General features: G+C 35.2%; 1 protein-coding gene across 2 annotated transcripts; it reads right to left on the bottom strand.

Moving 5' to 3' along the window:
- Nucleotides 1-1,877: 1,877 nt before the first annotated feature.
- Nucleotides 1,878-20,875, bottom strand: LOC117394265 (homeobox protein Mohawk-like). Of its 2 annotated transcripts, none has more exons than XM_033992380.3 (7): nucleotides 20,647-20,875; nucleotides 19,183-19,438; nucleotides 17,027-17,186; nucleotides 14,284-14,437; nucleotides 13,658-13,693; nucleotides 3,809-3,842; nucleotides 1,878-3,686 (listed from the first exon to the last, which is right to left on the bottom strand). In XM_033992380.3, exons 2-7 carry the CDS (start codon nucleotides 19,350-19,352, stop codon nucleotides 3,500-3,502), a joined length of 741 nt encoding a protein of 246 aa, XP_033848271.2. In that variant the 5' UTR covers nucleotides 19,353-19,438; nucleotides 20,647-20,875; the 3' UTR covers nucleotides 1,878-3,499. The 2 variants fall into 2 exon arrangements, with proteins under 2 accessions (XP_033848271.2, XP_033848270.2); XM_033992379.3 differs by having other exon boundaries at nucleotides 13,361-13,693; nucleotides 20,647-20,874.
- Nucleotides 20,876-25,841: the final 4,966 nt, after the last annotated feature.

Raw genomic sequence — 25,841 nt, 5'->3', positions numbered from 1 at the left:
TAAGGTAATTGTGTTCTCGTTAGGGCAATTTCTTTCATCGGTGTAAACTGGGAGCTTCCACAGCACAGGGGTTGAATATTTATGCAAGCAAGATATTTCAGTTTTTTATGTTTCTTAAAAATATTTCCCAACATAAAACCAATGTCACCTTACAATAATTGATTTTGAGTTTCAGTGTTTTAAAATAAAATATCAAACAGACCAAAATTTCAATGTACCATTTGTAATTCAGTAATATGAGCGAATTGGTCAGGGGTCTGAATACTTTTGCAAGGCACTGTATATATATATATATATATATATATATATATATATATATATAGCCTAACTGTTTTTTAGCTATGCCTATACTAGACGTTAATCTAGTTTTTAAAAAAATTAGGTCTTGAAAAAAACATTTGCATTGTGTGGCCTCATTTTACATGACAAATGATTGTATTATTTACATCTAGTGAGCTCATGTGGTAATTATGTGAAGCAGCACGGTATTCATAGAACAAAATAGCTACCTTTAATGAACGTGTTGTCAGAATGTAATTGTAAGATATCTAATTACTTCAGCATGGCTGGCAGTAATATTTCTTCATTACAGATAGGAAATACTTCTTTTCATTTAGATCATTTTAGGAATTTTTTGGTTCTTTTATTCCATTCCCCTTTCTTTCTTTTTTTTCTTCTTTTTGGTAATTTGAATACAAGAGTGAAAAAAAAAATAGAAAACGGTTTCTGGTCTTTTTCAAAACGCTCGCCAAACTGGAAATTTGAATTGTCCATGTTCATTTTCAGCAAAGAGAAACAACTGCAAGTCCAATTTAAATGGTCAGATTTTACTGTGTAATTTAAAGTGTCAGATTTGCTAAACTATTACTGAAGTTTTCAACATTTAAAAAGACTGTAATTATTTAGTAATAATTATTTGGCACATATACAGTATTGCAATCTCTGTGACTTTAGATAAAAGGGGTTTAGACTTTGCAGCAGAGCATTTAAGTTGACCCCATGAGGTAGATCTGAAAGGCGATATGAAGGAAACATTGAGAAAGATCCAGAAAAGCCCACAAGATGTTAATCCACCAGTTTTGCATCGGTATTCTGAGCGGTCTTAAATTCAAAGCACTCGAGTCAAATTCTGGATATTCTTTGTAGGTCTTGTTTTAGTGGTTCAGCAATTTCACTTGGTTTTCAGTTACATTTTGGTTGAAGAACTCAGGGGACAACAGTAATAACCAAACCTGTGATGTTAAAAGCGAAATGTTATCAGTATAGTGTACTTCTCCAGGCTATCTGTACTGTGCTGTGTCCACTCTAGCCAAGGACATAAACACTCGTCAAAATTAAAAAATAATCTACAGTATGAAAAAAGGGATATAGATTTTGTATTGATTTTGGATCAACAATTGTTTCAACTTGGGGCACCAGGAGAATCTACTAGGAGTGTCTACACATACATTGAATACATCATCATGACAACTCCCAAAACACATCAAGTCCATCCTCACGATGCTCAAAAATATTGCATTTATCATATCGTAATATAACTAAGCGTTTACCTTAACAGCCAATCAGATAGCTCTGTTGCCATAGGATATGTCACAATACACTACAGCTTTTGATTTCTTTTGATTGAAATTGTTTTATATGTTCTTTATAAAGTTATGGTGTATAACAGCGATGACCCTTTCTATCCTTGACCTACAGGTGAGGTTGATGCTACAAACTTAAATGTGTGATTGAAAACTAAAGATAGTGGAATTTTACAATATTGTAAAATTGCTGGTTGGTTGGGTCCATGATAAGAACACAGATTGTGACAAAAGTGGAACAAACACCACCAACAACAACAACAAAAAAACTGTAAAGACAGCAATTGTTTCTGATATTGTTTATTCATCTTTCAGACAAGTTTGTTTGTTTTTTAGTCTTTTCATTAAAGCCTTTCAAACATGATATTGTAAAAGTATGTATTTGGTCATAGGACAAAAATCCAGCCTCAAATATGCTTTAAATTCATATAATTTAACAAAAATAAAAACAAAACTATTTTCTTCAGTTTTACACATCATAATAATTTATAAAAAAAAAGTATGAACAAAGTAATTGCTTATAGTCTTTAACTATAAAACAGCATTTTTTGCAGAAAACAGTACCCAACTTGTAAAAAATAAAAGGCTAATAATTATATTTTTGGAATGTTAAGACATAAGCAACAGTTATTCTGTCGAGCAGAACAGAAACCTACATTTGTTCATACAGTCGTATTTGATTTTATTTCTTACTGATATACTAAAATACAAATTTATTGCAACAATGGATATAGCACATGTACATATTCCATATGAAAATCATTACCATTGCTTAAAAGCATGACAATACAGAAGTCATGGTACTAAAAACAAAACAACAAACAACACCAGAACAAACACTGAGTAGCTCGCTAAAATATAGACAATACGGGCAAGACAAGATATATCATGAGTATCTGTATATATGGTAAGTCCTCAGTTATGTGTAAACAACAAAATTGAAGTGTCAGGTTGGTTCGAAAATAAAAATAACGTGTGGTGTGCAAAGTGTAACTTTTGCTTATTTAAAAAAAGAAGCAAATTGTCTATTGACTGCAGATTAGCTTTCACTGGAAACCTAAACTGAGAAATCTATCTAACTGTGTGGGTGCCTTGGACTGGAGTATATTTCACCAAGGTCAAAAGCAATTAGAAACAGCAATGAATTCATAATAATCTGCACATGAGACAACACAAGCTGCTGCTTGATTAGGTGATGGAACACTTATGCCTCACGTTAGCTGAGCTAACTTACCAAGTCGTTCACAGTTCATTGTTTACATGAAGTAGGTCATCATTTTTCACAGAGACACAACAGTATCGTATGAACAGCCATAATGAAGTAGCAGACCAAACATCTGTGATGCCACTGCAGCATTCCAGAATCATATTCTACACAGCTGAGATTTCATTATTGTTAATAAAAGCTGCAGAAGTCATCTCAGGTTAGTTTTTCCTTACAGATAGGCAATTGGCAACTGAAACTAACTGCTCTTTGTGACTTTTCAGCATTCTGGACTGCATGAAACATACAAGTAGTTTAATTATACTGAAGGCTTTGCCTTCAAGTAGACTTTTAAATAACTGCATATTAAGAAAAATCACATTCTCTAAGACACAATAAAGTCTCGCAATGGCGCATTTGTTCATGCCTAACCATCAGAACTCTTCATTTAATAAGGCACTGTTGCTCCCTGCAATAGGTAGGGTACTAAAGGCAATTTATAAAATAAGTTAACATTATCACTGACGTGTGTGTCGTTATCAACAGTAATAAAATCTATTGTACTTGCAAGAAAAAAAGCTATATTTTATACCCTAAACATATAATATTAAAATACATTGATTTGGTCTGTAATAGTTGTTTTTTTTATGGTCCCGCAATGGTTAGAGTTCTAATGGAATGTTGCATAGATCGATTCTATTCTATTTGTTGTTTAGAATGTCTGTGCCAGGGGCACTTTGACTGTCTTTATTTCAGATATATGGGAGGATTTCTGGATAATACAGCTGGTTGTCCCAGATACTTTGTCCTTCCCTTGTGCCAGATTTGTCAAGGCCATGGCTGCGTTGATTTCTCTCCAGTAGGTCTCATCTTTGCACGTTCCCTTTTCCTTTGTTCCACTGGAATTAAACACAATCATTTTGAGGCTTCATCCTTAGATCTTGAGGTGAATCCAACTTTTTAAAAAGAAAATTTAAAAAAATGCAGGATAACATTGTAGGAATCTGTAAAATATACTCACTTGTCACATTTACTTGATCCATGTTCCACAGTCTCTGAAAGCACAACAGCACAAGTTAATTTTAAACATACAAAGGTCAATGAAGATTAATTATGGAAAACTTCAACATATAAAGTATACACGTCCATGCTCTATTATTAAACAGAAGAATGTGTTTCATTGTTTTTTTCTTTTCTGATGTTTTAATAAAATAATTTGAATACTATAATCTACATGCTGAAACAATATTGGTGTCATTTATTTTTAAACTTTTTGTTTCTGTTTTGACAGCAAGAATGATCCTACAGTATGGTTTAAAATAGTGCTTTGTCCTTTCCAACTCAAAAAGCCAGACAGGGTTTAATAGTAGCAGCAGAGAGCTGTGGCTTTGCCAGCACACAAAGTCGATTCAAACTTGCTGGGTTGCCAAACTGGAGAGATTTCTAAGACTGAAATATCAATACTTCCAAGGACAGCAGTGAGCATTTAGCTGGTGACACTAGCTTGGAAACAGCAAGACTAGTTCATGCAATTTTCGGCACACCCTTCACTTAATTCTTTTTTAGAAACGTATAGACAGTGCTGATCCAAGGGGCACCAAAGTTAACACACAGGTTGCTACAGTACAGTTGTATGAGCCATTGCACACACGAATGGCACCCTTAATTAGTAAATTAATGCACAGTAATTCATTGCAGCACCAGTGTGTTATGTTCTCAGGAACACTGTGCAGGATTTGTTCAAAATTAATTGTGTAGCATTTGCTTTTAGAGCTGTGGTCTGCTACTGTGCTGCTAAGGTTATTTCCCAATGGTATTATAACCGAACCCCAATAATATTTTAGAAAATAAAGATGACGTTTTTAGAAAAAAAAAACCCAGAAATGTAATGTTTGTGATTCTTTTTAAACATTAAAGAAGAAAAACAACGAAAATGCAGCTTCTCGAACAAATTATAGTCCTTATTAAGTGCTCAATAGTAGACCACAGGGGTAATGATTAAAATAAATGACCACGGAGAAAGGCTGCTTTTAATTACTGCTAATTTATTTTTCAAATAAAACAAAACAATACTAATTTAAAATCAAATGAAAAGGGTGATATTCCCAGGAGCCTAAAAACATGTAGCTACCAAAATAATAGGTAAGCTGCTGCTGTTTTCATTGTAGTAGCCACACTCCAGGGAGCGCAGTAAAAGAACAAAGACAAACCGTGCAAAACACTCTGAACACCTCTTGTGCTTTGTGAATCAACTGTGCACATTTTAAATTAGCAACAGTGCAAATGCTCATTTTCTGGGTTTATTAGTTTATCCAGTCATATACAGTATACAGCTACTGTACAGAAATGGATATGAATACAATGGTACTCTTCTACATTTCATAGTTATCACTAAGTGCTGTGTACAGTATGGTGGCTATCAGTAAGTATGCATCTCATTAAGAATACATGTGCCTTTTATTAGAAAGTGTATAGTATAGTGCACAGATAAAACTGCCATTGTGTTTGTATAAAGGAGGAATGTGTTTCTAACTGTTGTGAAGAGTTACGTTTCAAGCCATGTTAATGTGTTCCCTGTCTAGGTTGTACAGTAACAGTGAAGAAACACAGCCACTGGTTTCCATCCCATCCTGCCTCTACTGTACCTATTCAATCAGAGGGGGGTAAGATACCTGAACAGGGAGCAGAACTGACTTTTAGTTCCTTTCATTGCAGTGATTGGACCACAATGCTTTGCTTTAATGGTTAGTCTAATGCAGATGACATCATTTCCTATGACTTCATATTCCTTTAATCAAAATTGCTAAATAAAAAAGGTATGGTAAAGAAAAGTTTAAAAATAAAAATGTTTATCAAAGAATTATAGAGGGAGATTAAGTCTCAGATACATTTTTAGCAATTAACTTGGAACGCATCAGATTAAATTACCTTTCTTTTAAAACAATGTGTTCCTCAAAGGTTATTGCATACAGAACAATACAGGTATGTCATTAGTGTGCTGTGTGCATAGCAACTGTTTCCAGAAGGTATGCAGCACAGGTGCATTGTTAGTTTAACTGAGCTTTCTTCTGTTCAGTTAAACGTACAATTTACCTTAGATTGCCCAGTCATGATTGTTTTGCGAAGACAAAACAATCAGAATTAGGTTGCTGTTTTGCTAATGTGAAGGCTATGGCTATTGCTTTCATGACAGCACCCATGTGCTCCAGTTCTTTCCAGGCCCTTTACAAGCTCAGAGTGCTTGAGGTGCATTACTGTCCTCCTGAGCCTCGCAGCTCTTTATAACCCTGTGCTGTGCAGCAGTGGGTGTGTCGATCACTGGTACACATTACTTTTCTTTTGTTGCAACAGGTATGCTCTTTAATCCAGTATTGCTAACTATGGCACCGACGCAAGGAATACACAAACCTCTGTTTAAGTCCAGGGCAGTTTGCAGCACAATTAATCGATGTAATTTGAAGTCTGAATATGAACTTAACATATGTGTTTATTTATTTATTTTTTTAAATTACATTTTCTTACTTGTTTTATAACATAAATAAATACATTTGTAAAAAAAAATAAAAGGGGGGGGGGGGGCAAACGTTTTACTGCAGCAGATGTTTAAATAATATGCCCTATTGTGTTAAAAAAAAATGTTTAGCCAACTACAGAGTTCAATTCTATTTGGATAAATTAAGTTATTGGCAGCATGAGCAACTATGTATTGCCAAGGAGACCAAAAAAAAAATCTTTATCTGGTGCAGTAATTAAAAGGAAATTTTAAATTAATTTAGGGATTTTTAAAACAATTACAATTACAGCCACGGCAATTCAATATACAGTGCATCATATACCGCCATATCATATCCTGTACTGTATATGCAGGGACTAATGAAAAATATGTTAATCTACAAAAAAGGGATAAACCCCAGTTGGCCAAAACTGGATATTTTTTAAAGAATTTGACAGTGCAAATGAATCCACGTGGACTGCAGCAACTGCTTGTTTTAATGGGTAATTCTGGGATAACCACTAATAGGTGGATGATTCCCCAGCGCTGTAAAACACTATTGTGGCTTATCTCAGCAGGGTCATGTTGGATCAAATCATTATCTCATAAAATGTAATAAAATCCTTAAACATATCATGTGAGCATTGCGAACTGATCCGGTTATAAAAGATCCCTTGTCATACCCGCAAGTGCTCGCAGGAGCTGCTGCCAACACCATTTCTGCAATTAGAAGCTATGTGTTACAACACTGCTTAAAGCCTGTAACCTACTCAAAGATGTACCACCGTTTGTTATTCAGCTTTTGTTTCTTCTTCTAAATTCTTAGGACTAATAATTAATATTTAGCAAAGTTAAAACAATGTAGACCAAATTCACTACAACAATAAAAGGGGCTAGTGTACGTCTCTATTCTTCTGAAATGTAATTATCTGGGTGTGATACTTCAATTCGTAAGAAAGATACATGTTTACTTCCCTTCTGTTGTTGCCACATTCCTATCGTGTGTGGCTGTGTCGTTCTATTAATACCTACATTATATCTCCCCTCCATTCTAGAAATCTGTAATAGTGGAATACACTGAAAGAAATGAGGTGAGATCCGTCCTCTGAAACTCACACCAACACTGCCTGTTCTTACTCTTTGATGGCGTCTGTAATGTTGTCACCTGACTGGATGACTGCCGACGATAATTTCAAATCTGTGCTCCTAGAACTGGAAGTCTAGAAAAAGGTCCCTAAGAAATGTATTGAACATGCTGTATGATTGGTGAATTAAAGTTCTGAGGTTTCAACATGTTAAAGTGATACAACTAAACATAATCTGCACAGCCCTGCGTGTACAAGGAACAGGGAATATGATAAATAGAAATATTATCTCATCTTGAAAAACTCTCCATGTCATGGTTTGCCTATATTTGAGTCTGTTTGTGAAACATTTTCCCTTTTCAGCAGCATCAAGTGAGATACAGTTAAACGTGGTGTAAACTGATTCACAAATACAGTGGGAGCAGTTGAGTTAGATTTTTAATGATTACCAATGTGTTTATTTGTAGTTCTCTGTATGCTTGACTCGTCTGTAATTTGTTTTTAAAAGATATAGCTCATTAAAGTTTTACACCTTTCCTTGTTGCTGGCAGGCGGTAATAAACATTATTATTTTCTTTAGCAGGCATGCAGCTTCAGACATTAGTGTGATACTGGTTTATAAAATGGTTACAGCAGATGGTTGGCCAGGATACAGTTATCACAAGACTGGAAGATTTTTGACACGGTCGGGTAAGATTATTTATGTGTTATACGGTTAGTGAAAGGTTTTCATATATATATAATTTAGACAGAGCCATGCAGAAGGATTTGGAACAGCCATAAATTGTCTGGGACATATAGGCATCATAAAGATGTCTTCAGCAAGCTGCTTGACAGGATTAAAGCGCAGAGGTATTCTGTTTCAAACAGACACGTAGTACAGATATCCAAGGCCAAATTTACTGAGCTTTACAGTCCAAAGTGTGCAACACGTTTTATATATATTTTTTTATTTTGTTAGTAATATTATTAAAACAAATTGTAAATGAGTCAGCTCATTGGTTAAATACAATGAAAGACCAGCGCAGGTACGTACGTGTATGACATTTTGTATTAACTATATTTTTGTAAGTTGGGAAAAGGTGCTGATAACTTTACACAGATGCAGTCATATTAATAACTGCTACTTTGTGGTTTAGCTAAATGTGCTCCCAATTTGCCTACCTTGAAACTGACTCATAAAATGATTTTAGCAACTTGATATATTTGTGACCATTTACAGCAATTACCAAGCTACTAACAACAACTGCAATAAGTTTTTCCACTCCGTCCAAACCACATTTCTAAAACCCACTCCAGGTTTGTGAACACAGTCCGCAGCATTTGCATCTGAAGGAATATGCAAGTTGAATTAGCCTCAGATAGTTTACAATATAAGCAGCAGAAAATAGATTCTGTATTATGGGAAGTTTGAATATAAAGGCTGTGTAAACAAAAGTTGCTAGGCTGTAAAGTGATTTCTGGATGAAAATAGTCTTTCTGGGGTTAAAACCAAAATTGCATGTTAGCTGTAGCCTGCAGTTCACACAGCTCCATTATGTTGTAATTGTGTGCCGTGACCTTGAAACACAAGCACAACCCCACAATGTCCAGACAAACACCACTGGGCTTTGCAGCTGTTTATAAAAATATAAAAAAAACACTTGAAATACAGTGCTTCAGTTATTAATCAAACACAACTGCCTTTGATATGTGATTTATAACCACAAGCAAGTGTGTGTATGTGTTTTTTTTTTTTTGTTTGTTTTTTTTGATAGTAACTTTAGGGACTATTTAATTACAGAATGATGTATATTGTCTTTAAGGACCTCTTTTCAACGTATTTTCTTTTAGTAACAAGTAACATTACTGTAAGGTAATCTAATTAAATGTCAGATATCCAAAGACATTTTAAATTAATGGACGGAAACATTAAAAAGACTTTCGTCTAAAGCATATGCCTCATGAGAATAAAACAGAACTATTTCATGAAGCAGCTGTGTTTTCCCTGCGTGCATGAAAACTGCATCAAGTGTTATTTTTTTTTTACTGTTAGGAGATTATGTATGTTGATTTGAATGGACTTCTACAATATAAACAGAACACACCTGATCACACACATAGAGTCCTCATAATCTTGTAAATGATTGTAACATTTGTAGGATTTTACCGAAATACAATGTTATAAGAGGCTCAGAGTCATTGAGCCAAACGAACAAACATGATCACTACATAAGGTTCCACATTATAAATAAGGAACATCTTATATTTAAAGTATTTAAAGGAAGAATATTTAACTTTATATACAGTAATGTATTACTAACATCGCTATGGCTTGAGCGCATTGCATCAAAAAAAATACTTACTAAATAAAAAATTAGAACAAAAAAAAGTTAAATTGTGATCATACTGGTAAATAAACACGCTTTTCATGTTTGTATTTCATCTGATATTTCTCTATGTAAAAGAACGTAGTGATAATTAAGCACTTTTTCTCCCTGCCTGTTAAGCGATCTTCAGTTTTTCGCCATCCTTTCTTTTAAGAACTATTTATTTCATGCTGTATTTTTTGTCCCACAGTATGAAACTAAACAGTTTTTGCAAGAACAGTATCATTTCAAAGCCTGTTTAGCTCTACGTTGCAAGAGCACAAACAAAAGACCTTGGGTAAGCCACTGAAAGTTTCATAATGCTCCTAGGTCCCCTCCACTATGACTTGATTACCATAGATACAAAAATAAGTGTTCCGTGGCTACCTCTAATCATGCTAAGAGTGGCTTCTCAGTAGAAATGGTGCATTCAAGGTCACAGCGGTGCAGACACAATTCTACTGTAATTTATCACTTCATTCTGAATGCAGTTGAAATTATTTGATTCTGTTTGCTGGGTTAAATGTTTAAAATGTTATATCAATGGCACTGCGACACCTCTCTCAGCTAAATTATAAGTGCAGTTTCTACTGCTGTGTTCTGGGACGTGTCTATATGTACAAGGGGCACTGAGTGTACAAGGAGACAAGGAGAACATCAAATATGAGACGGAATCTGTTTTTGTGTTTTGATCTGACTTCGATCAAATCAGTTATTTGCCTGCAGTAAGTTACTGGCTGTCTCTACACTGTACTGAGCCATGTTATGGCAGGGCAACAGCGTTTGAAATCCCAATGAAAGTGGATTGCTGGGAGATTCCACTTGTCATATATTGTAAATTAATCTTACAGACCCTTGACACCTGGTATAAAAACAACTACCTGTAATATTCCTTCTTGTTTAGATAAAGGAGCAACCCACAGTGACGACCTGACGTGTATAAATCAGCCCACGGAGATGCCTTCTGACTGACAGTTCAGTGCTGTTTAACAGTGGCTGTACTGCTGTTTCAAATGGGGATTAAGAAATTCTTCTTGTAACTTGCCTTTGCAGCATGACTCATTTTATTAAAACCAGATTCCAGTGATGATCAAAAACAATCACCCTAAAAGTTGCATCACAACACTGGTATGATTTGTTTTTCCTTTTGTGTCCTAGTTAGTTCTGCTTTATTTAGTTTCTCCACTTGACAGTGCCTGTTTTAGATCATATATAACAATAGTTTACACAGATACTTATTACGCAAACATTTGGACCTGGTTAGTATAGTTTCTGGAATTACTTTTTCTCTCTCATCCTTATTTTGTACTTGTGGAAAATAAAACAAAAGAAAAACATAACATGCCCTTATTTGGGATTCATAAAAGAAGCGTCCATTTGGAACGCACTGTGTTCATTTCATCACCTGGGGCTGAACTTATTCGAGAGATAAACAAAAGTACTTTTTTTAGGGGGGGGGTCGGTAAGTTCACTGGCAGCTAGTAAACATTGAAATGTCCTTCAAATAAAAATAAACAGATGCATGTGTCTGCTGGCCAGACACAACATCAGCAGCAGTAATAACACATTTAATTGGCACACAGCAGCAATGTTACATGTCTAATTAGTGTTCAGAATAACTGGAATAGATGTTCCCAAGCCTAGTAAAGTACACAATAACACTATCTTCTATTTGTACGCTGCACCAGTTGTACTCAGGAGTGGATTAGGGTTGATTTGGGTTACAATTTTCCACTTAGGAAGAGTTGTGTGAAATAACTGTCTTGCACTTTCTGTGACCCACTCTGAACAGCTCTTACAAGTCTCTGTTACCTACTACAATATTAAAATACGACTGGTTTTATTCTGCTTTCTTCTAATTCAGCTGAGTGTTCTTTTTTTGTATGTGCAGCAGTGTGGAGTAGTGGTTAGGGCTTTGGACTCTTGACCGGAGGGTTGTGGGTTCAATCCTAGGTGGGGGACACTGCTGCTGTACTCTTGAGCAAGGTACTTTACCTAGATTGCTCCAGTAAAAACCCAACTGTATGAATGGGTAATTGTATGTAAAAAATAATGTGATATCTTGTAACAATTGTAAGTTGCCCTGGATAAGGGTGTCTGCTAAGAAATAAATAATAATAATAATAATAATAATAATAATGTGCCCCACAGCCTTATGCTTTTCATAAGAAATATTTTTAAATCTTGGTATATTCTTCCAAATGTACTCACATCTGCTCTTACTCCTTAGTGAAGAACTTTTGAAAATCGTATTCTCTAAGTATTTTCCCTACTCGTTTATTTCACTGATTTCTACAGTGTATACCTCTGCATTTATTTGAATGTAATAGGATAGCACAGGAATGGTTAAAGTCCTGATTTGCCATTCTTGCTATGTTCAATAAGAAGTTACGTGCTATATTTGATACGCATACTAATCTTTCCCTTAATCAGTATTGTTGAAAATGATTTGATATATTATGATCTTCATCAGCGTATCAAATAACTGTATGAGGTTTAGGGGTGAAAAAAAAAAGAGAAAAACATTGAAGGAGATTCCTGGCATTTAATATCCCATTAAATGGTAATTTGGCATAAAATCCTGGCATGTGCAATGGAATTCTCCAACTCCTTGTTTTCTATGAAAATCCCAACAGGACTTTTTTTTTTTTTTTTTCCGCAGGCATGACAAAGAGAATCTAAAGCCACCGTGTCCGTCCACATGTCTAATTACAAACTGAAGTTTGAGAGTGCATTTATTACGTGTATTATATTACAGGGGTGCCAATTGCTATTAGTTACCCATTGTTCTAGTAATGTACATTTTAACCATTGTGAAGCCAGGATTTTAGAATCCAGTTTTATTTGTGGGGAGGGGCGTGGGTATAGCAATGGAATGCCTAAGCTTTGGCAACAAATTATAAACACTTATACTTTGTTGTGCATATGCATATGCATATAACTAATTATATTGTTGTGTAAATGGCCTCACTGATGTGCATTCTGTGGCAAGAGGTAATGATAGGTAAGACTGACAGGCTTCGATCCATCTTTGAAACTGACCAATTTGCTGACGTTTCACACGGGACAGTTTATGTTCTTCTGGAGAGACTTATTCTGGTTATAACTTCACCTTGACTTCTAACCTATATTTATCTGTTATTATACGTTTTACCCGTATGGATGTATGTTTCGTTACAACTCTTATAACCTGTGAATCACGCGTAGGCTGATTTGAAAATGTGTATTCTGCCTTCATTAATGATGGGTGGATGAAACATACAGATTGCTACAACAAATCCTTCCTGCAGAACAATGAAAACCACCACCCATTATATCTGAGCATTATACATCTCTGAACATAATCAGTTGAGTGTTGGGCAAACCCCCTTCTAGTTTATAACAGGAAGATATTAACAAATAGCTTACTCAAACCCCTTGAAAAAAAAGTATAATTCAGGGATGGAGCAATCTGCTATGCAATGGGAGTTTGCATAGCAGATTGCTCCATCCCTGAATTATTCTGATAGTTAGCCTGTGGTACCACTTTATATAATTAATGGGTTCTTCTGAACTCAAGCATACTGGCATTGCCGAATACAGTTTTAATATCAGAAGATACTAATCGAACCAATTAATAAATAACAACAAAACAAACAAATACTTACCAGCACGATAAACAAAATTTGCCTCAGCTTCTGAACATGTTGGCGAAAGCAATTCTTCTTCATATTCGTTGGAGCTGAAAGACCCTGAATGGTTTCTTTTGCGTGAGTGTGTGATAGCTGCAGTGGAAGCCATGACATGGTGCAGAGAGTCATTGAGGTACCGGTGCAATAAACTGCTCTTGTATTTGGGTGGCGACACGTAATCCTCATTCAGAGAAGAGACTGCTCTCAATCCAGCGCTCACAACCGGGCCTTCCTTTTTGATAACACTCTGATAAATGGGCTTATTAAATTCACCTGCGTTCGCTTGATTCCTTGGGGGATGCTCTCCATCTATGAGATTGAATAAGAACAGGTGTCAGTTGACGTAGACGATTTATTACAAATACATTTGAAAGGTCACCAAATGGCTTTATGGCGTCTTTGTGCGGAAAATGTTATCAGCATAAGAAGAATGCCATATTAAAAAAGGCAATGATAAAGACGTCTTGTCGAAATGTCTGCTTGACTTAATATTTTTCGGTATTTGTTTAAAAAAGAAACTGAAATTCAACTTAATTAAAGCTCCTTAGCTTAACATGCCATTGTTTTACTTGTGTACTTTTTAAATATACAGTATATAAGGCTTGATTATCAATGCTTGGTGACTTTACATTTTATTATTCTGAAAATAATGAAGAGATTTACATTAACAAAATGATTAGTGTTGACGTAGATAACTTCCCACATAATGGGGTCAGTTGTAACAACCTGCACAGCAGCAGATCTTAACAATGCTACTCTACATCTTCTTGTTTTCACCCATTTTTCAAAACGTGGCTCCATTTAGCAGGGACCTTCGCTGCTATTACCCCTCATTGTCACAATCAAGATTCCCACACAGATTACAAAGCAACTAGAAACTAAAATAAAACTGCATGTACCTTCTGAACATGTGTCATCACTGCTCACACTAAGCCTTTCAGCATTCCCCTGGACATATTTATTGTATAATTTTATACGTAAAGCCCAGCTTAGGTCAGGTTGTCTCACAGTATTCTTCAGTCTCCGCCTTGCATTTGCAAACCAGTTCGATACCTGTAAAATAAAACGTATTCATATATATTCCACAACCTTTTGCATTCTAAATAATAACCTAAATCTAAACCAAACGCAATAAAATTTTAAAAAAAGACGTAGCCAGTTGTTTCAGGAATGCCAAATTCAGTACACGAAAGGGAATACAATGACAGAGTCAAATAGCAGGGATTTCCATTTCCTCAGAGTAAATGCATTACGAACACGACCATCCAAGGAGTTTTCAAAGTTAACAGTCTTGCACATTCAGAGTACCTCTTATTTCCACTTAACTAGGCTGCACTGCAAGCAACTGTATTCCCAGTGCCTGTGACCTGAATTGTTCTGTGCTTACTTAGGTACAGAAAGTCGAGTACCATGAAAAACAAGTTAGAAAGAAAAAGTTGAGGTGAGCGTATGTTTACGGCACACGTCTCCTTTGGTGTTCATGTTTGAAGAGTGTGCTGTTTAGTTTGTACAGACATTGCATTTCTCACCCCAATCAATTTACTACTTTGTACATTCAGCCCTATAAAGGGTCATGAGAACGCTCCTTTTTAATAGCTGGTAGCCCACACTCATGGTTTTGAATAATTGCATATTTTACAGACTATGCCACAACTTTTAATTTTAAGCAGGAATGGGAGTTGAAGGGATATTTTACCTGCACACAATCACCTGAGTGAAAGTAAAGCTGCATTAAAATTGGTAATTACAGCCAAATAAATACTGCTGCACATGTGCTGTTTATTGTGTGAAATTAATAATGAGCACTAAAGAAACATATTTGTTTGGAAGACAGTTTGCACTTCTTTTATTTTATTTATAACTGAGGCAACTGTGAATGAAACACTGAGATGAAGAGCCATACACAAGCACACATTTTTTTTTTTTTTTTTTAACCTCTACAGCTATGAGCAAAAGTTTTGCATCACCTAGAATTTTAGGACTGAGACATAATTATATACAAAATCATATTGCAAGTCTACCGGAAGCCATAATAATAGTACAGTATTTCATGTTAGATTTCGAAATGTCATATTTTTCCATTTTTGTCAGTTTTTATCGAAGCAAAATTAGTTCATTCTATAGGGTGTTGCAAAACTTGTGGCCATAGTTGTATGTGCATGTGTATATATATATATATAGTACTTGGGCTAGCATGTTGGCATTTTAAATGATGATTAGATGACTAGGATACTACACTGTAAAACCAAAGAACGTGTGACGCATTTATTATCTAAATGGCATGTGTGTATAGCAAAACAGAAACATTCTATTCAGCGGTATGTAATTAGGTGTAACTCTGGTGTTTAGTTATTTGGAACTCTAAATAATTGTTAAAGTTATGTGCTTAATCTGTGTCATTTTTGCAAAGTTTAATGTTCAGATTTTAATCACCAGCCCCGTTATAAACGCATACAAATGTTTAAAGAGTTACAAATCATAAACACGTCCAAGAGTTTACAAAATAAACACCACAAGGTGTTTAAACCCTAAACACATTTAGAATTATAAACGCAGTGACGTGTTTGAAAAGTGTACAAATAAGTGTTTTAGAGTTAAACACTCGGTCTTACAGTGTAGGACACTGAGCACGCAGAACATCAAGGGGCATGCTGATCAACCGAATCATGCACAGACAAAACAGAACACTCGTGGAACCAGGTTCAGTGAAAGCCTTAAAAAAGAAATCTGCTGGACAGCTATTGAAATCCTGTCCTGTTCCTATTTGTTATTGCAACCCTTTTATGAGACGGCGATGGCGTGGCATTCAGAATAAGAAACCTCTAGCATCTGAATTGCAATCCATTCCATCCCTAGTAAGTACAGTGTGTATTGTACAGTACAGGTACAGAGTGCTTTGATCTGATTGTTGTTAGAGTCCTACAGAGCGCAATACAGTAAGTTCTGCCATTCTCAGCCCTGTGTTACTAATGGACAGGACTTCCCCTACAGGTAAAAAAAAAAAAAAAAACACGGACGATCAATGAGAGACACCGAGGCATACTCTTACTGGAGAGCGACATGCTAATATGTGTGGTACATGCATAGAAAGGGCTAGAGATAACTTTTACTGCCTGTTAAACTACTGTACTCACATGTCCTTATTCAGATATTTAGCACAATGGAACATATTCAGTGTTCATTTCAAACACGCTGTTACATCTCAAGGGTGAGCTCAAGAAATAAACAAACCAATATTTGGACACCTGAACATATCAGACATGTTTGAAGAGAAATACATATCCAATTACATTGTTTTACCCAACTCCAATGAGTTTGTTATATACTGTATGTATTTTAATAATAATAATAATAATAATAATAATAATAATAATAATAATAATAATAATAATAATAATAATAATTCAAAGCCTGCATTGGCAATTAACAATTTACGTTTTTAATTTGGCTACTGTGCTTTACGACATTAAGAAACAAATTACTTTATAAGACTTTCACTGATATATTACAGACTTCTGCTAAACGTTATATTCTTAAATTACATTTCCTTTTCAACAGTGAATAACCACTTATGGTTAATTTTTGTGCAAGGAATTGCTCCCGATTCTGTAGCGCATATGCCACACACTGTATGGACCCTACCTGAACTAACGTCATCTGAGAGCCGAGTGCCAGCAGGATTTTCTCTGTTTTCGTGGGGTAAGGATTGTCTCTGTGTTTGTAAAGCCATTGTTTCAGAGGACGGGCCATGTCCTGTAGCGCTTGACGTTTGTGTCTCACCTTCCCTCCGTTCTGACGGGACCTAGAGATTGAATAGAAACCACGTCAAGCGTTCTCATTACATCGCTTTATAAGGACATCGTACTTGTTTACTTTTATTGCAAAATTTACAAAATGCGAAGCTGTCTCGTATGTTTTAGAATATATATATATATATATATATATATATATATATATATATATATATATATATATATATATCAATACGAAATCCCAATCGTAGGTTTACGCCGCCAATCCGTTTTTTTAATTGATAATGCAGCTGTCTCCGTCTGATAGTATATATATATATATATATATATATATATATATATATATATATATATATATATATATATATATCATAAAAACGTCAGCTAAGTAATTTACAGTAGTTATAAGATCTTCTCCAATTTGCTGTGTGTAAGCTACCATTAGAAATTGGACGTTTTGAATTTCTAAAATTAAATTCGCGGTTTTAAATGTTTCACCACACTTAACTGTGATTTCTAAGACTTTTGACATACCCAACTTTTAAAGGTTCTTTTTTTATTACACACAACTTCTCTGGCAAAATACATGTCACTTTAATGCACATTAAAAACACGGTTGCTGTAAAGTTAGTTACTGTAGTATTCTACATTGTTGTGTAGTTACATCGCTAATGTGTTCGCTGATCTCCGTACTTAGCACTCGCTTTTGTTTTCATTCTGTCCTGTTCAGTACGGTATCATGGTAATTAATATAAACGAAATCATATACTATCTACACGTCCACAGGCTTGATATTTCTGTTTTTGTTGCACCGAAACCCCCTATTCCAGTGCAGGCTGTAAAAATATAACAAATTCTAATAAAAAAAAAAAAAAAATCAACGACCTTTGTCGTTATCACTACTGATTTCACAATCTTAGTATAACTGTCCTCCGGTCTGGTACTGAAATAGTAAAGACAACGCCTTCTCTTCGCCAGTAGATGTCAGTGTAGAGCTGTTTAAAGCGACCTTTTATCTTCCTTGCGACTTCTTGCAGATGTATTTCCTTCTAACCTCTGGTCTGCCCTAAGTTCATGTTCTATGAATATTTTCCTTGTAATACAGATCTGAATGAACAACAGAATGAACATTTGACTCCCTGTACATGATTTTGTCGACACACACACACGCCACGTGTTTATATTAAATGTTCCCTATAGCTGTGATAGTCCCAGGGAAGCTGCACATTGCAGTCAATATGTTTCCCTTTAGTCTCACTTTACACACAGTCCAGTACAATCCCTCCAAACCCATACCTTTGCAATGGAAAAACATATTTACTTAGGCTGACCAGCTTCACACAGCATAAAAGCTAGGTGTGTTGTTCGTTTAAATAGCAGCTGATTACAAAGGAACTACTGTACTGTACTGCACCCAAGCTGTCATTATCAATGCAAACACCTCACAGTTAATGGGGGATTTGTACCACTTTTCATTACGTTGTCAAAACTAACACATGATCTGACACCTTTTTTAAATCTTCAACCACAGTGAACAGAAGAATATCAATTTCACTGTGGACCACACAAGTAGGTAACATTATATCTCCAGTTTTAGATGTGGTTTTCAACAGCCTGCATTTCAAAGAGCTGCTGACAGGTAGGAAATATTAGTTTTTAAAGAAATAAAAGGAACTTTCAATAAACTACAGCCGAATGTATGTAAGATAGATGGATCAACTTAGCTTTTACTCCGTGCAAAGTTAGCAACGTTTTTTTTTTTTTTTTTTTGTGCAAACTATAGTGGCCCCTGTTCATAAAGCTTTAACTCTTGTGCTGTTATTTGATTGATTACATACATTTGGTTATTCATGAACATTGCTGTTGGTTTCTTTAATGCACACACAGCTAGTCTTTGTGAATCACAAAACTGCAACAACAAAAAAACATGCCATGTGTTATTTATATAGGGTTCAAAGCATGTTATACGCTTTTAGACAGAGGCGATGAATGTGCTGGAGCCTTACTAAGTCGACATATCTTGCCTGTAAAAGATGAAGCACGTACCCCGATCTCCTGTGCCTGGCATTTTCTTTAGACTGGCTGTTCGGAATCATCATGTCTGGATGTTGTCCATCAATCACTTCTAAGTAGTTTCTACTGCTCCTCTCCACTTCCTTGGCCTTTTCCTCAAAAATCATCTGGCCGCTCAATTTGTTAAATACAATGGTGTTCATCTTTGCTGTAGTATTTCCTTCAACAGCTTTGCTGAATAGAAATCTTCTTGATGTTTTCAATTGGATTATAAAATACTGTCCCAGTTCTGTGGCAAGAAAAGGAATACAGTAACATCAAAACAAACAAACAAAAAAGAAAGAAATAAAAAGACACATTTGAATGCAGTATCTCTGTAACGAGCCACAATATAAAATATTTTTAAATTGAATACATATTGAAATAATAAGTAAATCATCAATAGGAGTTAAATCTAATCAAACACATTAAACCCTAATACTATTCATCTAGAACAGAAATTAATTTTAAAGATTGCCTACAAGTATTGTAATTTTTTATAGAGGGTGTTAAACCTGGGAATATCTTTTAACTAAGGCTACATAAAATTAAACAATAGTGACTTAATATTTTAGAATAACAAAATTATATTTACAACACATACTATATACTATTTTAATGATCCTATAGCCTATAGATGTGATATTAGATCGATTTGCCTTTAAATACATACATACTGTATGTATGTATGTATGTATGTATGTATGTATGTATATATATATATATATATATATATATAGAGAGAGAGAGAGAGAGAGAGAGAGAGAGAGAGAGAGAGAGAGAGAGAGAGAGAGAGAGAGAGAGACACACACACACACCTTATTTCAATCTAGATTATAGCTTTCCCGTTAAAAACAAAGGAAGAAAATAAAAAAGTTTAATCTTGGAGCTATTTCTATGTCTGAAACCCCTGCTAGCTTCTGTACATTTCTGCACGGATGACACTGACTGACATTTCCATTATTTTCGAGCTGGTTGCGTGTTTGTTTATTATAATATTTCGCAGAGCGTTATTGCACAAGCACGCGCATACAGAAGCATGCCGTTAACCCAAAGCAGCGCAATGAGAACAGCGCGACTATTAAAAAAAAGCTTTGCGTATTCATTTACTTACTTTGTATTGCAATATAGAAGTTCACACAGCATACATTTTAGGCTAGTACAAGCTCAAATAAATGCTCTTTTAACGATCCAGATGTTATCCAACACATACTGGTGCTCCAAAATACAGTATTATGTTATAAACTTTTAACTGGATGTTACTTAAACCTGTCATTCTGTTTAATTCTGTGTATGTATGTGTGTGTGTGTATATATATATATATATATATATATATATTATATATATATATATATATAAATAAATACACACACACACACACACACATTCTTAATAACAAATGAAATGTCAAACAAGTTCATGAACGGTGTCAGTATAATATAAGATAAAAGAAATACCTCGTAAGCAGCCCTCCTGTGTTTGTGAGGAATCCTGTTTTCCCTGTTTTACATTCCCAACTCACATGTTCCCCGTTCTTAGATCCCGAGCTCAAACCACACGAACCGCGGCCGCCTCGCTGTTTTATTCACCCTGCCTGAGATGCCCGGCCCGGGAACGTGCATACAGCACCCTTCTCATGTTTCCTAGCAAAGCGGTTCATTCCGCGAACATAAAGATGATGCTGTATCCATGTTCCAGGGCGCAATTGAGGGGAGGCTACTGGATTACAACACTCCAGTGTTCCTTGTTATTGTAGATCTGGACCGCTTCCAGGAGCCCGTCAATAGGGCACGCATGGCATCACTGTTGTCTGACAGACTCTGAGCTGCGCATCTCATTCTCACTGAAACCTATTTACTGTAATAGTGGACAACAAGGCAATTCAATAGTTGTGCCTCTACATAGGCTACAGTCTATACAGCACATACAAAAGTGTATTTAATATACCAATACGGGCACTTTTTGAATATACTGATCATTATATTCACAGTATTTTAAAACTGTCAAAATAAAGAATACATCAAAAGTAAACGCTAGCTTTAAATTGTTCTCTTTTTAACAAAAGGGGATTTGGAATTGGAGCATTTTAACATTTAAACAATTAAAACATATTTAAATGCATAACAACTTAAAAGAAACGTATAACCTATTGATTTTGGGCTAGCTATTGTAAGGTCATATTTCTGTAAGGGTAAAAGTCTGCGGTTATATCGGGTTCTCTAAATAATGTTTAATATTTGTAAATACAATTCTCCCAATGCTATATATTATACAACAGACTTATTTGTAAATGCTTTAGCCAGGATAATGTTGGAGGAGAACACCAGTCACATGCGACAAATAAAGGTAGGAAGAATAGCACGAAAAAAACAATCCATATTACTTGCAGAAAGAAAGGAAGAAAGAAAGAAAGAAAACGGAAAGATAAAGGAGAATAGCGCGATACACGGATCTTTCAAAAAATAAACTGTGGTCTACCACAATAAGCCCATGCTATCCATATCGATTCTCGGTACCGCACTGCTCTCTTATAACTGTGAGCGTTACCGCGGTATGTAAAATGACATTTTAATAATTATAACTTTTTAATCGAACCTATTTCTTTAGATTTTTTTAGACAAGTCTAAAAAACAGGCAAGCTATTACATATACGAGGCTGCTGCTGCTACTGTTATTATTAATACTAACACTACTAATACTAAAAAAACACTTTTATAAAATGGCTTTCTTATCTTAGTGGGTTTTAATGTAACTTTAAAATTGCTGCTTTTGTATTAAGCGTATACTGTTATTTAAATGGTCTGACTGTGGCAGTTGTATGTGTGACATGTTATACAAATGTATTGTGGTTTGTTCTTTTTTTCTGCTATGTACTGTACAGTGCTTTGCGATACTTTTGTATAAAAAGCGCCATATAAAAGCAATAAATAAATAATACTAATACAACTAATATTAATACCACTAATACTAAGACTAATACTACTAGGCTACTATTAATAATAATAATAATAATAATAATAATAATAATAATAATAATAATAAGCATCATCATCTTACCTGCGCTCTGCTTTCTGTACGCGTGCTGTCACGTGTTTGCCGAACTGCCAACTTGACCCTTTTACCTTAACGCGGATGATATGAAGGTTGTGCTGTCTTTAATTACACTGGCACCAGTTCTGGTATTTGTCCTGCGGAATTCATGTGGGGTAAGAAAAATCCAAATACGAACGAAAGGGCAAACTGTAGAGTGTTTTAAACCGAGAACAACGGAATGATTTCAATCGGTTACCTTTTAATATGATCCCACTGCTCTGGTCCACCAACAGACAGAAAGATAAATACTGCGACACGTATTGGAAACAACAAATATTGTAATGAGCGATACTGCTGCAAACGTCTCTGCGGAGCAGCCGACCCCTGCTTTATTAATTATAGTTTCCACTCAAAACCATTCAATGCGTTTCATGAAACACTTTAGTCTGCGGTCTTTGTAAAGCAAAGGGACGTGTGAATGCATCGCTTCTTTGTATGAGGTAAGTGTGCAGTAGCCTAGTCTCATTCAAAAAGTATTCAAAAAGTTGCATGGCTGCATTTATTGACCACTGCAAGATACCGATTTCAAATGTTATATCGCATATAATAAATATGGTCCGCGTATGAAAGTTTTGGAGGGGAGTTTTCAGAGCATCGGGCGTCATTCTCTCTCGCTTTCTTTCCTTTTCTTTCTGTTAGCGCGTGATTGTGCAGCATTGCCTTCGCAAATCAGGTGAAATACATATTGAAATGTAATAATTTCCTGATGATGTTAACAATAATATAATTGATACAGCCTAGTTGAATTTCAGTCGTCATGCTGCCTATAAAGGCGCTATGTTGCGATGCTATGCTTTTCATTGATACGTCCTATGCGATTCTCTGTATGGTGTCAGTAGAACCAGCTGAACTCGTTACTGTACATAAACGAGTACTTTGGTAAAACAAAAGATGCACTAACACACGTATAGCCTAGTGTAATGACTATTGGACTATGTCAAGAAAATTGATAGCCTAAATAATTCCCTGTTGCATGAGCCGTGACTACTGTGTGTAAATAGTGAGGACATGTGCATTTTAATTTATTATCACAATTGCTGTGTATGAATTCCTCGCTATTTACAACACCGATTTCAACACAATCCCTAAATTATTTAATTTTATTAACCCAACCCTACACCCAATTAAAAATAAATAATTCAATAAATAAACCTTAAAGTTATTACTGGCAAACCGATTTTGGTGCAGACGTATTTATATCGGTGTAAATAACAGGGATTGCACACGATAGAATCGTTTTGAGTATCACAACTGCACCAATCGAAAGGACTTAATACCAGTATATATAGGCCTATATATTTGTTTAAAATAGGGTAACAAACTATAAATTAGTAGGCTAGTTAGTATATACTGATATAAATCATATTTGATTTGCTTCTCATAAATATAGTTAAACATGACATGGGAGGCTAAAAAACGGTTACCTTTTTATAAGGATGCACGGTTGTTGGGGATGTCTTTTTCTTCTATAATTGTTTTGGTTCATGTTTCATTCTAATGTATTTTCAGTATTTTTTGCATCCTTCAGATCAGAGACTGTTTTACAGTAGCAGTTACTGTAGCTACCTTAATTCTGTTACCGAACCACATCCACGTGGAAGAACTCTCGCGCGCTCTCCTTAGAGTCAACAGGCTAATAATGAATCCCTCACAAAACAGCTTACCTTATGTTCTATTATAAGGCACTCCGTAAAATCAGTACAAAAGTAGATACAGTTGTGAGAAGAAAACTGACTTTGACAGTTTTTCTTTTTTTAAAACACATGCCTGCTCTAAATTATTGAGTTTCTTGTTTAAAGGTAGCAACAGCATTACAAATGGCTAACAACCAAACCAACCAAACCGTCCTGCAGAGACTTACTTATTGGCAAGCCAGACTTAAAACCATATATATACCAAGCAGCTAGGAGATGACCTGAAATTTTACTCCTGGAACCTGCCCCCACCCCCTCCTCTTCTCAAATTCTTAAACATTTTAGGAATACACTAGTTAAGTATATTCTTAGTAATGTTACTTATTTGAATCAGTACTAGTCCAGCAAGTAAATATATGTTCCATATTTTGAAAAGAGAATAATAATCTTAAACATATTGAAGTAATTCACGACTGGATCTCCACCCTTTCTTACTCATCGTCAGCTAATATTTTGAGAGTGACAGCTTACATGACTACAAGTTCATTTTTCACTATTCTGTCATTGTGTCTGTACATTTCTGCACTGTATGTTGTATTTCAAATGGTGATAACCGATGCTTTCAAATCATATTCTTACCACTTCATAGCTTTATTAACCTCATTTCTAAACGCCCTGTTATGGTGATCAGTATATTGTGGTTTGTCACATAAATATTTCAAATACAATGCTGTTGATACATCCAGATACCGTTGTTGTTGGTATGATTAAAGCTAAACTATTGGACGGAGTTTGAAATACAACACATTAAGTTATTAGGTACCAGGAAGCAGCAACCACTTTTCAAATAGAATGTTGTCTTTTCAATATTTTATATATATATATATATATATATATATATATATATATATATATATATATATATATATATATTCTACATGCACCTGCAAGTAGAAGTAGCATTGAACAGAACAATAGATTTGAAAATGTAGTGCATCAAAAGTCTACAGATAAGAGTCTGTTGTTGATCTCTTAGGATTGTTTTTTGACCATCTGTACTTTTACAACTACATGTCCCTAAACAATTATTGTATGCTGAATCTTCTAGTTGATAAGTTGTTTATCATAACTAACAGCCGTGTCCTTCTTTCAACTTGAATCAAGGATTTGTGGTGTCTATCCTGATTGTTATGTATAAGCAACAGTCTTCATTTTTAATTTTTTTTATTTTTATTTTATTATCAAAATGTATATTTAGATCACTGGAACCTTGTCAGTTTTTATTTTTCATTGCCTGATCGATGTTTTTGTGCAGTCAGGAAGACTAGAACCTGTTTTTTCAAGACCAGCATTAGGTCTCAGACATGGGTGGATTGAAAAGGAGAATATGTGGTTGTAAACCTTATACAATTTATCCAATTTTAATGACTCTTCAAAAATTGTAAAATAAAAAGTCACTGAAGCATTCCTCAGCTGCTTCTGAAAGAGCGGTAGATTCTGCTTCTTCACACGGTTGTCCTCCTACAGAAGATCTCTGCTGCTGTACCGGCTTCAGACTGGAAGAGCAGATGAGACGAGGTCTTCAGACTCAAATGGGATGCCAGTTGCTATGGTGCTGGCTACAAACAAATTTCGCCCAGCAACCCCTCTTATCTGAAAATCCCTTTAGCAAACCTCTGCTAAATGCCCTAGGCTGGAAGGAGTGCTGCAGTAAAGTCTAATCTTGCACCTATAGCCAGTATTGGTGTTATCTTGTGCTGGGTATAATATGATGTTTCATGGTTTTCCAATCAAGGGCCATCCTTACAGTTTTACTTGTTTTAAAGTTAGTTGTCCTATTCACACACTGGGTAAGAGGGTATTTTAGTTCAGCAATACTAGTAATCTGAGACGATCTTAATACCACAGTTGTCATCCCCTTCAGT

This window comes from Acipenser ruthenus, chromosome 3 (genome assembly GCF_902713425.1).
Source record: "Acipenser ruthenus chromosome 3, fAciRut3.2 maternal haplotype, whole genome shotgun sequence".
NCBI classification, from domain to species: Eukaryota; Metazoa; Chordata; class Actinopteri; order Acipenseriformes; family Acipenseridae; genus Acipenser; species Acipenser ruthenus.
The sequence above is the reverse complement of the archived record's forward strand: the minus strand, read 5'-3'. Positions and strand labels throughout refer to the sequence as shown.